Here is an 11342-nt window from a genome sequence, read left to right as displayed (position 1 = left end):
AGATGAAGGCACTGGCTAAAGAAAGGCAAAGTACCTTGTCCAAGGTCGAATGGTTAGTGAGTTTCAGAGATACTATGGGAACTTACGGTTCCACCTTAGAAGAAAGGCTTCAATGGAGAGAGTCATCCGAAGAGGGCCTCAGTAAATGGGTGGGCTTTCCATAAGAGACTTGTTGAGAGGAACATTTCAGAGAGAATGAGTCAAACTAAGGCCAGGACATAATAATCATTGCTAACGCAATGAGCACTGGCCACATTCAAGATGTCATTCTAGCGCTATGAATGCTGTCCCATGTAATTGAACCTTCATAATAATCCTTTGAGGCAAGTATAATTATCATCCCCATCATCTCCATTTTATGAGTGTCCCAAAATTCATGCAAGAAGTAATTTTGATAGAAAACACATATTTATCATTAAAAATTATAAATTTTTTATTGATTCATAAAGTATACAGTATAGGGTTATGTATGGAATAGCAAACTGGATTATCATTTTGTGATAGCAAGCATCATTAACTGTTATTGCCTGAGCAGCTGCATTTTCGAAGAAGAATGGTCCGATGATGCCTCCAGCCCATCAGGGTTATTTTTAATAACCCTGAACTGTCAACTGTCACGCTATTCTTTTTTTTCTTTGGCAACACTTTACAGCATAAAAGGCATAAAATTCAAATCTTGCGTGAATTTTGGGACACCCTTAGAAGGAGAAACTGAGGCTCAGAGAGGTTAAGTAACATGCTGAATTTTATAGAGTTAGTTAAAGAAGCCTAAATGTGAACCCCGGTAGATCTACTCCAGAGCTTTGCTATGCTGCCTCTCTGTGTTTGTTACCAGGACACAGCACACATTGTTCTATCTTGGCTGGACTCACTGGTATTTTAGAGAAAGATTGTTTAGTAAGACTGGTAAGAATTACTTTGCAAACGGCTTAAATGCAAGGCCAAGGAGTTTGCCCAAATTAATTACAGACATTATAAATGGTAATTGTAGATTTTTCTGTTTCTCAGTGACAGGAACTGTCTAAATTGTGTTGTGAAATTCCCAGCTTAGCAAGTGAGACACAGTGTACTTTTTTAAGGCTGAGAACATATCAATTTTGTTTCTACTGAAACCTTATTTGAAGGACAATACTGATATCCTTTTGGTACAGATTCCCTGAAGATGGATTCTAAATTTTGGCACGGGGTCCTATAGAAAAATTATCCATAGAGAAATAAGGCGCAAATTGAAATGATATATGTGGCATTTAGTGTATGATTCTTGTGAGAACACAAGAAAAATGTGGTTGAGCCAAGTTTATTAATGTGTCTACAATAATGTTACTTTTTGGCCATGATTGTATGTCCTCCAGGCTAATTTCTGAATCCAGACATGGCCTTTCAGGGAATATATGAACTCGTTGATCTTATTGGAAGAAGTTTCACTATAGGAATTTACTACCAAAATCGAAACAGTACACACTAGTGTAAATGATAATTCCTTACATTGTATAGAACTTCTAGCATTACTTTTCAAGATTGAGTATTATGTGCAAGATAGTAGATTTGGTTAGCTTCAGAAAGTTTTGAACAATTTATTAATAAAGTGGATTGTCTTCTCTTTCCTGAAAATTTTTATATGGAATTTAGTACTTAGTACATAGTTTCAACCATGAATAACAATACATAAGGTGTGACTTAAAAATGTGTTTTCTTTCCCCAGATTGCTTACTATTGTGTTGGTGAGCCCTATTCTGATGCGTTCGAGTTATGAATATAATTGGAGATGGGGAGTTGTGATAGCATGGTCTGGTATCAAAGGTGTTTTTAACTTGCTCTTGGCTCCTGATATTTATAATCTGTCTGATAAAAAAGTGGAGTCGCCAGAAATGGTAGGAAAATCATGTCTCCTGATTATTCATATTTATTAATTTTGTAGCACTTGTCATTGTACCCAATAATAAAGTTAACCCTTTTAAAAATTAGATTTGAAAAATACATTCTTTCAAGTAGAAAGAAACCTGCAGAGGAAACTTGACTGATGTTGGCAATGTGAAAGGGACCAACAGTCAAATACAGATTATGGGCATGGGAGACAGATGGACTTTGGATCGAATCCTGGCCCGCCATTCACAGACTGAGTGACCTGGGGCAAGTTCCCTAAACTGGTGGAGCCTCCATTTCCAGTTGAGGATGTTTAGTAAATGCTCAATAAATGTTATTGAGCATATAAATGCTATTGTTTAATAGATGTCAGAAAGCATAAAAAAATACCCTGTCTAGAGCAGTCCAATCCCTATAGCCATTAGAGTAAAACCTGAAACGTTACTTGAATATGTACTAGCAGTGGTCGGCAAACTCATTAGTCAACAGAACCAAATATCAACAGTACAACGATTGAAATTTCTTTTGAGAGCCAAATTTTTTAAACTTAAACTATATAGGTAGGTACATTGTTATTAACTTAATTAGGGTACTCCTAAGGCTTAGGAAGAGCCACACTCAAGGGGCCAAAGAGCCGCATGTGGCTCGTGAGCCGCAGTTTGCTGACCACGGGCCTAGCCAATGGGCAACCTGGTGGTGGCAGCATCTATTCGAAGATCAAAAGATCTTAGTGCATCTGCTGACCACGTTAAGGCACCTCGTCATTTGTGACAGTACTGTGTGAGCTAGCTGGAAAAGTTGCTAGAAGATTCTAGAAATCTCCAGGACAACCTTGGCACCTCCCAGTCAGATGAATTTCAAACCTGCCCCTTGGAGGGAGAAAAGCACTTGAACAATATGAATTAAGAACACCTGCCTAAGGAACTTGGCTCTGGAGGGAGATATACAGTTTCCTGCTGTCATCTACTTCCCAGCTCGGGATTTCCTCCTCTTAGCGATTTCGCTCCTGTCCTGGAAGCCCCCGGAGTGCAGTGCTTTTCAGATATCTTCATTCTGTGAGCAACGTTCACCCTCTCCGTCTTGCATGTGGAGAATTCAAAACAGAAGAGCATTTTAGGGAAAGAACTCAGGTCCCTAACTCCCAAAGGGGGAAGTGCTTTTTTTTAATGGAGTATCATATTCCTCACCTTCTTTCCTGAGGGTTCGCACTTCAGATCTGCGGGAATGGTCTGGGGATTAATTTGGAATTCAAACAAACCTGTGGCTTTGCCAAGACTTTGGACCCTTCCACGCTCCAAAGGAAAAGTATAATAACCAACATCTGAAATCCTTCAGTTTTCTTTTGTGCAAGAAATGGGCCTCCGAGCAAGTCAATGACATGTTAACTCACATTCGAGTATCATTTCACAGTGTTTCCCAAATCTGTCTGATGTTAAGAATCCCTTTTGTGCCCCCCGCCCCCACCTACAGAATAGAGTCTGCATGGGAGAAGGGGAGTTGGTGTCTTTAACCAGCACGTCGGGAGCTCTGTTGTTACCAGTCAAGCTTGGGGAATGCTCCCTGAAGGACATATTGCTATTAACTCCATTTTTCAGGGAAGGACACTGAGGCTCAGAGTGCTTAACTGGCCCCAAAGTACATGGGGGGAAAATAGCAGAGCCAAGAACTACAAATGTGGGTGTGTTTCTGCTTCTGCACGGCCCCTCTCCAGACCCCAGCACAGCTCCTGCCTCCTGCAGAGTCTCCTGTCCAGTTGCAGGAAATGCTGGTGGTAGGCGCACTGCCCTGTCCCACCTGTGGTCCCCACCGCCGGCTGTCGCTGGGGTCTCTCCCCCACCTGGTCTGTGCTGGTTTCCTGGCTGCTGCCTCTCAGGGTTCTTCTCTCTCCCAGAAACTATGAAGTCTTTTGTTTTCTCCTTCAGATTGAAAACTAATTTCTGCCCTAGTATATTGTATTCATGCAGTGCTCACAAAACAACCCTTAGCCTCAATTTACTTATCAGAGGCAGGATTAAAAATGTGGATTAAGATAGCATTTTGTTGGTGGTTAACTGAACAATGTTTCCCTTTGGAGAACTTACTAACGTTTGGCTCTAAGTGTTTTTGTGTTTTGTTTGTTTGTTTTTTTAGATTATATTTTATGTACAAGTACTATCATTAATGACGATGGGAATAAATTCATACATGATGATTCATTTAGCCAGGACATTAGGTAACGTATATCTATATTTAATTAATTAATTAATTAATTGGGGGTAAACAGATTATTGTTGAGGTTGTAGGGACAGGTTTTTGTTGTTGTTGTTGTTAATCCTTACCCGAGGATATTTTTCCATTGAGTTTTTAGAGAGAGTGGAAGGGATGGGGAGAGACAGAGAGAGAGAAACTTCGATGTGAGAGTGGTTGCCTCCTGCATGCGCCCCCACCAGGGCTGGGAATTGAGCCTGCAACTGAGGTATCTGCCCTTGACTGGAGGAATCTAACCCAGGATGCTTTAATCTGTGGGCCTGACATTCTATCCACGGAGTCAAACTGGCTAGGGCTTATAATACCAATTTCCCTTGATAAACCAAGTTAGTAATCCATAAAGTTTCTTAGAAAGCATGGAACCAGTGACAGAGATCATCTTCAACATGTTCATTCATTCAAACTTATTGCTCCCCCATATACTCATGCTTCCCCAGAGCAACTTTCCCAGATGGGGCTGTGGCGCCATCACATGGGTAGGATGTAATTAGGCACATGAATAAATTCATCCAGTGTGGTCTCAGCCAGGGGTATTTTAAATCCAAAGCTTCTAACTATAGTCAAACGCATCTTTGTTGGGACTATAGAGAACCGACAGGGATATGCCTCCAGACTTTTTTGAATCCCCAGAATTTCAAACACTACAGTTGAACACAGTGCCCATAGAGGAGGCATAAAGTTAAACAGAAACATTGTGAAACCATTTATGAGGCATTTCATATGCAATTAGGAAGAAAAAATTGTTTTACTGAGATGGACCTTCGAGCAAGCAGGCTAAGCTCACTTAATTACATTCATCGTTTTGGTAAGTGAGCCTCATACCTATAACTTCACATTCATACCTTAAGCAAATACAAGCTGCTACAAGTTTTGGACATTAGATTTGCTGGCCAAGGAAACAGAGATGTTAAATTTGAGAGATGTCTTTTGCAGTGGCCTTGAAACTTTATTATCTATAAGACTCATAACTTGTTAAAATGCATATTCCCAGGCCAGTCCGCTTCTGCTGGTATGGAATGGAGCCCAGGAATTTGCATAGTTTAAGCAGCCCTTCTGCCTACAGACGACACATGGAGTTCTCCACACTTTGAGAAATATCCATTGGTGCCTTGAAATAGTGGGTCACGTCTATAGCTATAGGGAATGAAAGGAAACTAATAAAACATTCTTTAGCACGTGAGTCAGATTAAGTTAAGCTATACAGCCAAAAGGAAACAAATAATTGGGTGATTTTCTGGAAAGTTCTGGACCAAACCTTGTCTTTGCCTTAAGCTATGCAGGCGATGCCAAGATTTCACCACATCATGCAATGTTCCTGCTTTCCCTGGCAGCTATCAGTGCATTCTATAAAGCTCTTGCTTTCTCTGTTACAGGTTTGTGTGTAATCTCTCTTCCAAGACAGATGGCCATGCAAAATGCCATTGACCACATCCAGGAGATAATACAGAACACAATAACTTTATTTAAAACAGAGAAAATTTTGACAAATGTTAATTGGTCCTTAGTAGAAGAAAAATCGAAGATTAAATACAGAATTTCTGTGAGTTGATGCCTGGCTTCTTTCCCTTCCTGGCTCTGCCTCTCTTGCTTTAGTTTATTATAAGAAACTTAATTCTGCTAATAAAATGTCAGAAAACTTGGGAGGGGGTATGTTTACTAGCTTTGCTATCTTGGTGAGAAGACTTCTTTGAATTTTGTCTTGGTGATCTAAACCCATTTGGCAAATATGGGAGTATTAGTGTTTTTACCAATTGGCTGATTGAATAATTATGAATGGACTTTCAAGCTGATGCTTCTAACCAGTTCAGGAACTGAGAGATCTCCCCCCACCCCCCACCCCCAGATTAGTATTAGAAAAAAACAAAAGAACAGTCAAGCATAGGCCATTTGGGGGAAGAATTTCACTTCTAAATCTCCCCAAATAAATAGTTACTTTGCCACAATATGCAGAAGGTTATCCACATGCACATGGTCCTTCATTTGAGCAATTCTGATTGAGTACTGAAATCTCTGAGTGACTAATCATTTTCACTTATTTTTAACTTTACCTCTGTATGCTTTTAAAACAGTCTAATGCTGTTCAGTTTCAACACATTTCGACTGGCGAAAAAGAGCAAGAGTCCCCAACTGATGAAGTTTTAATAGAAGAAGCCAGATTGCATGTAGCCATCATACAAATGGTTGGTATTGTTCACATAATCTGCTTTTAAGTTTGTTTTTATTCTTGCAATGCTTTTAATTCTTACTTATGGTTTACAGGTGACTAGAGAAACATTTTTTTCATCATTTGATAGTCTATTGGTTGTTAAATTTTTGCTTTATTTATGAAAGTTAAAAATAAAAATCTCTTTAGGCTTTAAAGTTCAAGTAACAAATCTCATTCTGTTTCTAAATCTAGTGGATTTTAATAGTTCACATTTTGGGGATCTGAATGATGCTTGATGTCATTTACATATTTAGTAAAGTAAATATCCTCAAATATTTGAGTACCTTTTATAGAAAAATTTTAAAAAATATATATATTTTATTGATTTTTTTACTGAGAGGAAGGGAGAGGGATAGAGAGTTAGAAACATTGATGAGAGAGAAACATGGATCAGCTGCCTCCTGCACACCCCCTACTGGGGATGTGCCCACAGCCAAGGTACATGCCCTTGACCGGAATCAAACCTGGGACCCTTAGGTCCGTAGGCTGATGCTCTATCTACTAAGCCAAACCGGTTAGGGCTATAGAAAATTCTTCCAAGTAATCATTTAATTCTTATAAATCTAATCAGTTAAAATAAATCTAGTGAATCAAAAATTCTCTTAAAATATTTCTAATTTAATATTTAAATGTTCTACTATAAACATAGGAAGACTTCTAGGTAAAATCAAGTTAAATCAACTTATCGAATTGCACATTTTAAATTGGGGCTACATTCTAAATAAGACAAATGTTAGTCAATATTACAAGTATTTAAAATACTCATTATTTATAGAGTCCTTTTTACTTTTATTTTAAAACGTATTATTATGAAAAATCCTAACATATACAAAAGTAGGTATGATAGTGTAATGAACCCCCATGTACCGATCTTTAAAAACCCATCCACACAGGACCAACCCTACCCCATTCCCATCTTCTTTCACTCCCCCACCTTCCATAGTATTTTGATATCATGTCATTTCATCTGTAAATATTTTAATATGTATCTCTAAATTTTAAAATCTTTTAAAAAGTATTGTAAAAAGTAATATATTGACCTAAAATTAGTAAGATCTTAATACCATCAAATATCAAGTCAATGATTTCCAATTGTCTGATAAATATGACCAATGCATATTTTTAGTTTATATTTTTAAATTGGATTCCAATAAAGTTCACACATTGCAATTAATGGATATGTCCTTCTCAGAGTTGGGAAGTCTCTTATCTAGTAACTTCCCTCAATTGAATTTGGGCTGCTCTTGTCACTTGTTTCGACTAATAAAATGTGGGGAAAGTGATATTGGGAATGTTCTGAAGCCTAGGCCTTGGGAATATTTGCAGCTTCTACAATGAATACATTATGAACAATGAGTAGAAGCAATGGGTACATTTATAAGGCAAGAGTGCATGATCAGCATATGAGGAAGTTTAGTGAGGAAGAAGTCCCAGGAGGTAACTTTAACCTCCAAGTTTAATATCCATGGCAACTAAAAAGGAGGACTTTTCTCCTGACATTTTTTGGGGCTGAGGAGTGACATAAGAATACAATCTAGTATATCTATATTTTAGGTAAGCCTCAGGGTAGTCACAAAGAAAAAAATGTAGAGTAGATATAGAGAAAGGAATGGAAGAAAACCACTACAAAAATAAATAACAAAGGGAGACAGCTCAAGAAGACAAAAGGGCCAGGCCAGGAAGGTCAGTTGGTTGGAGTGTTCTCCGTACACCAAAAAGGTTGCAGATTTGATTCCCGGTTGGGGCACATCCTATATTGCAGGTTCAATTCCAGGTCAGAGCACCAAGAGGCAGTCAATTGATGTTTTCCTCTATCTCCCTAAAGTTAATAAACATGCCCTCGGTAAGGATTAAGAAAAAGAAAAAAAGAGAAGATAAATTTTATAATTATCTATCTGTATAAACAGGGAATATGCTAATTAGCTGAGCATCACAACCACTCAGGAGGAGCTGCGCGAGCAGATGGGTGGGAGGGGACACCCTTATGGAGCAGGACTTGCTTCAGTGGTGCTTTGCCGCTCACTGAGTCTGCCCCTGGAGTGTGTTGCTTATGGATCTGAAGTGTAATCTGGTATGGTCTCACACTGACGACTGGATACACTGGCTCTTGGATCTCCAAGGAGGTGCAAAGTCAGCCACTGCCTGAGGCCACCCAGCAGGTGCTACAGAGAGATCTGCAGATTCCTCCTCTTTGTATAGAGTTTGGAAATGCCCAGATGAGTCCCAGCTATGAAGCAAGGCAGGCTGCTGCTTCCGGGCCTTGGGCCTTCTTTTGGAAGCTGTGGGGCTCTCTGACCCAGCTTCAGTTTGACAGGTTTTAGGCAGAGAAAGAACAGGCCATTCATATGCAAAAGCCGCTGTGCACAGCTTGGGTGGGGTTGTAAATTGGGTGGGGCAGGGCCTCAGGGAATCACCAGGGCGGAGCAAACAGCAATGGCTGTCAGTCAGCCCTGCATCTCTGCATCCAGTGCCCCTGCACAGGAACAATGATCGCTTTGAGCACCTCTGAGAGAAAGTCGCCCTCGCGTTCCGGCCCAACGCGACAGCCCAGTTTCTCCCTGTATGAGTCTGGATCCCAAGAGTCTCACCGGAACTGGAGTTCAGAGCAATCAGGAGCTTGTATCTCCCTCCCTATTGAAAAAAACAACAGCGCACCCAGTTGCCAGCCCTTTCTGTGCGTGCTTCCGCACCTCCGCACCTCCTACCAGTCTCAATGCGCTTTTTTCTTTCCTTCTAGTTGTAGAACTTCCACTCAGCCAGCTTTCCTGTGGTTCTGGATGATAGTTGTTTTGTCTTTTAGTTGTAGTTTTGATGTGGTTGTGAGAGGCAGCAAGTACAGGTGTTTACCTATGCCGCCATCTGGATTCTCTCCCGGTTTACTTTTATTTATTGGTAGTTCTTTGTGGGGTAGTTACCCTTTGAATAAATAATTTGCATCATCTATGCTGCTGTACAAAGATGATGCTACTGCCCTAACTGTTTTGCTCAGTGGATAGAGCGTCGGCCTGCGGACTGAAGGGTCCTAGGTTCGATTCCAGTCAAGGGCATGTACCTTGGTTGTGGGTACATCCCCAGTAGAGGGTAAGCAGGAGGCAGGTGATCGATGTTTCTCTCTCATCGATGTTTCTAACTCTCTATCCCTCTCCCTTCCTCTCTGTAAAAAAATCAATAAAATATATTTTTTTAAAAAGATGATGCTACTGAAGCTGTTTGTATTACTAAAGTAAACTCTTTGAATAGTACAAATTTTGAGTTTCCTGAAGCTAGGAACCTTTGTATCTTTTAAAACATCCTGAACAGTACTTTGCAAAAACTGAATATTCAGTAAATATTTAAATTGAATAAAATGTATTTCCCGCTATAGCATTTTTTGGCAAAAGAATACTTTAATTGTAATGAGTTCAATAATAATAGTGAGGGCTATATAAAGATTAAGCAGAATTGACTGCATTTATGTTTTGGTCCTTTGTAATTTTTATTTAAAATTGCATGTTTAGAGTAGCTTTGAAAAACAGTGTCAAGATGGAATCCTTGATACAGAGGCAGCCCGAATATTAATTGGTGCAACCAAAAGCTATTGTCCCATCCAAGGAAAGTAAGTATAGTATTTATTTAATTGATATTTCCAAAATTGAATTAATCTGTGATAAGGAATAAATGAACTGAGAGCTAAATGTCCTGATTGATCAATCTATTTATCTCATCCATCTACCTGTCCATCCATCCATCCATCAATCCATCCATCAATTTGTCTATTTCCTATTTGAGTTGTTTACAGTTCCCTCCCTGAAGGTTGGTGACATTAGGAGATTTGGGAGGAAGATATGACTACAATGTAATTAAATTTCAGGCTAAGAGAGTCATGAAAGAGCACCCAGATAGTTTCAATTGCTATTATAATTATTTTGTCTTTATATCAAATTCACTAAATTACTGTCTATGAGAGGTAGGAAAGCCTGGAGCCTGCTATTAGACACTCCATGAGGTAGAGCAGGCTCTGGAGGAATTGACCTAGCTAATAGATGCAATTAAACCTGGTGGGAAAGGCTCAGAATCTCAGAGATACATTGATACCCGGTCACAGTACTGGCAAACAGGAGCAATGGATGGTTCAAGACACAGCTGCAGGGCAACAATGATAGGGGATCCCATCTGGGTGACAGCTGATGGTTTAGCAGCCTGGTGATCTATCTGGGAGATCTGGCATCAGTTCCTGGATAAAGTTGGGGGAAAGCTAGGGCCTGAAGGACCTGGAGAGGTTTGGGCTAGCAAGGCATGACAAAGGGAAGCTTGATTCCGAACCCCAAAGAATTTGTCTGGAGAAGTCTTAATTCTGTTGTACTCAGGTCATTAATGGTTCCAGGAACAGACACAGCAGGAGTCTGATGCTAAGTATGTTCCTGTCCCATGACCATGAGTGGTCAGTGGATGGATACAGAGGCTCGGCACTCAGCACGTGTAATAAACTGACATTACATAGAGTATAACTTTTCCTTTTAGATTACCCCCAAGGACAGCTAGTGCTTGCTCTTTCTCCTAACATATGCATATGTTTCTCTCTTAGATTCATGAGTATTTATGATGTTTCAACTTATGTAAAAGCTAGAAGTTGGCTTATAAAGTTTAAAAAAATTTTAGCTCTCTTGGAATATCATAAAGATACGGGATATTTTATCCCATATGGGTAAGTATTGTGAACCTTTCATAGCAATATACTTGACAATCTGACCTTTTTACACCCTCAGAATACTTTACTTTGGTTTTTCTTATTTAAAACACACACACTGACATTATGATCAACTATTACTGGCTTAGTGGCGACTGAGCAGAGTGCTTGCTTGCCTGTCGCCATTGTGTTTCAGCAGATCCTGACTTCTCCAGGAGAGAGGGGTAGGAAGAAGCAGATGATGGTCAGATTTGGCTTCTTCAAGTTTTATTTGCCATGTTTTGGGTCAATTTCTATATTAGCCTTTTATTATATAGGACTAGAGGCCCGGTGCACAAAAATTTGTGCACTCGGGGGGGG

At 39.7% G+C, this 11342-nt stretch overlaps 1 protein-coding gene across 1 annotated transcript in view; it reads left to right on the top strand.

Annotated features, from left to right (window-relative positions):
* SLC9C2 (solute carrier family 9, member C2 (putative)) overlaps window positions 1–11342 on the top strand; it is a 48193-nt gene that overhangs the window by 18695 nt on the left and 18156 nt on the right. Inside the window, exons 9-14 of the mRNA XM_005867730.2 lie at window positions 1703–1871; window positions 3994–4075; window positions 5484–5650; window positions 6195–6290; window positions 9814–9911; window positions 10881–11000. Of these exons, the coding sequence (XP_005867792.1) occupies window positions 1703–1871; window positions 3994–4075; window positions 5484–5650; window positions 6195–6290; window positions 9814–9911; window positions 10881–11000 (732 nt within the window). The remainder of the gene's footprint in view (window positions 1–1702; window positions 1872–3993; window positions 4076–5483; window positions 5651–6194; window positions 6291–9813; window positions 9912–10880; window positions 11001–11342) is intronic.

The sequence above is a fragment of the Myotis brandtii genome, unplaced genomic scaffold (assembly GCF_000412655.1).
Source record: "Myotis brandtii unplaced genomic scaffold, ASM41265v1 scaffold250, whole genome shotgun sequence".
NCBI classification, from domain to species: Eukaryota; Metazoa; Chordata; class Mammalia; order Chiroptera; family Vespertilionidae; genus Myotis; species Myotis brandtii.
This window is presented reverse-complemented; position numbering and strand designations above follow the sequence as displayed.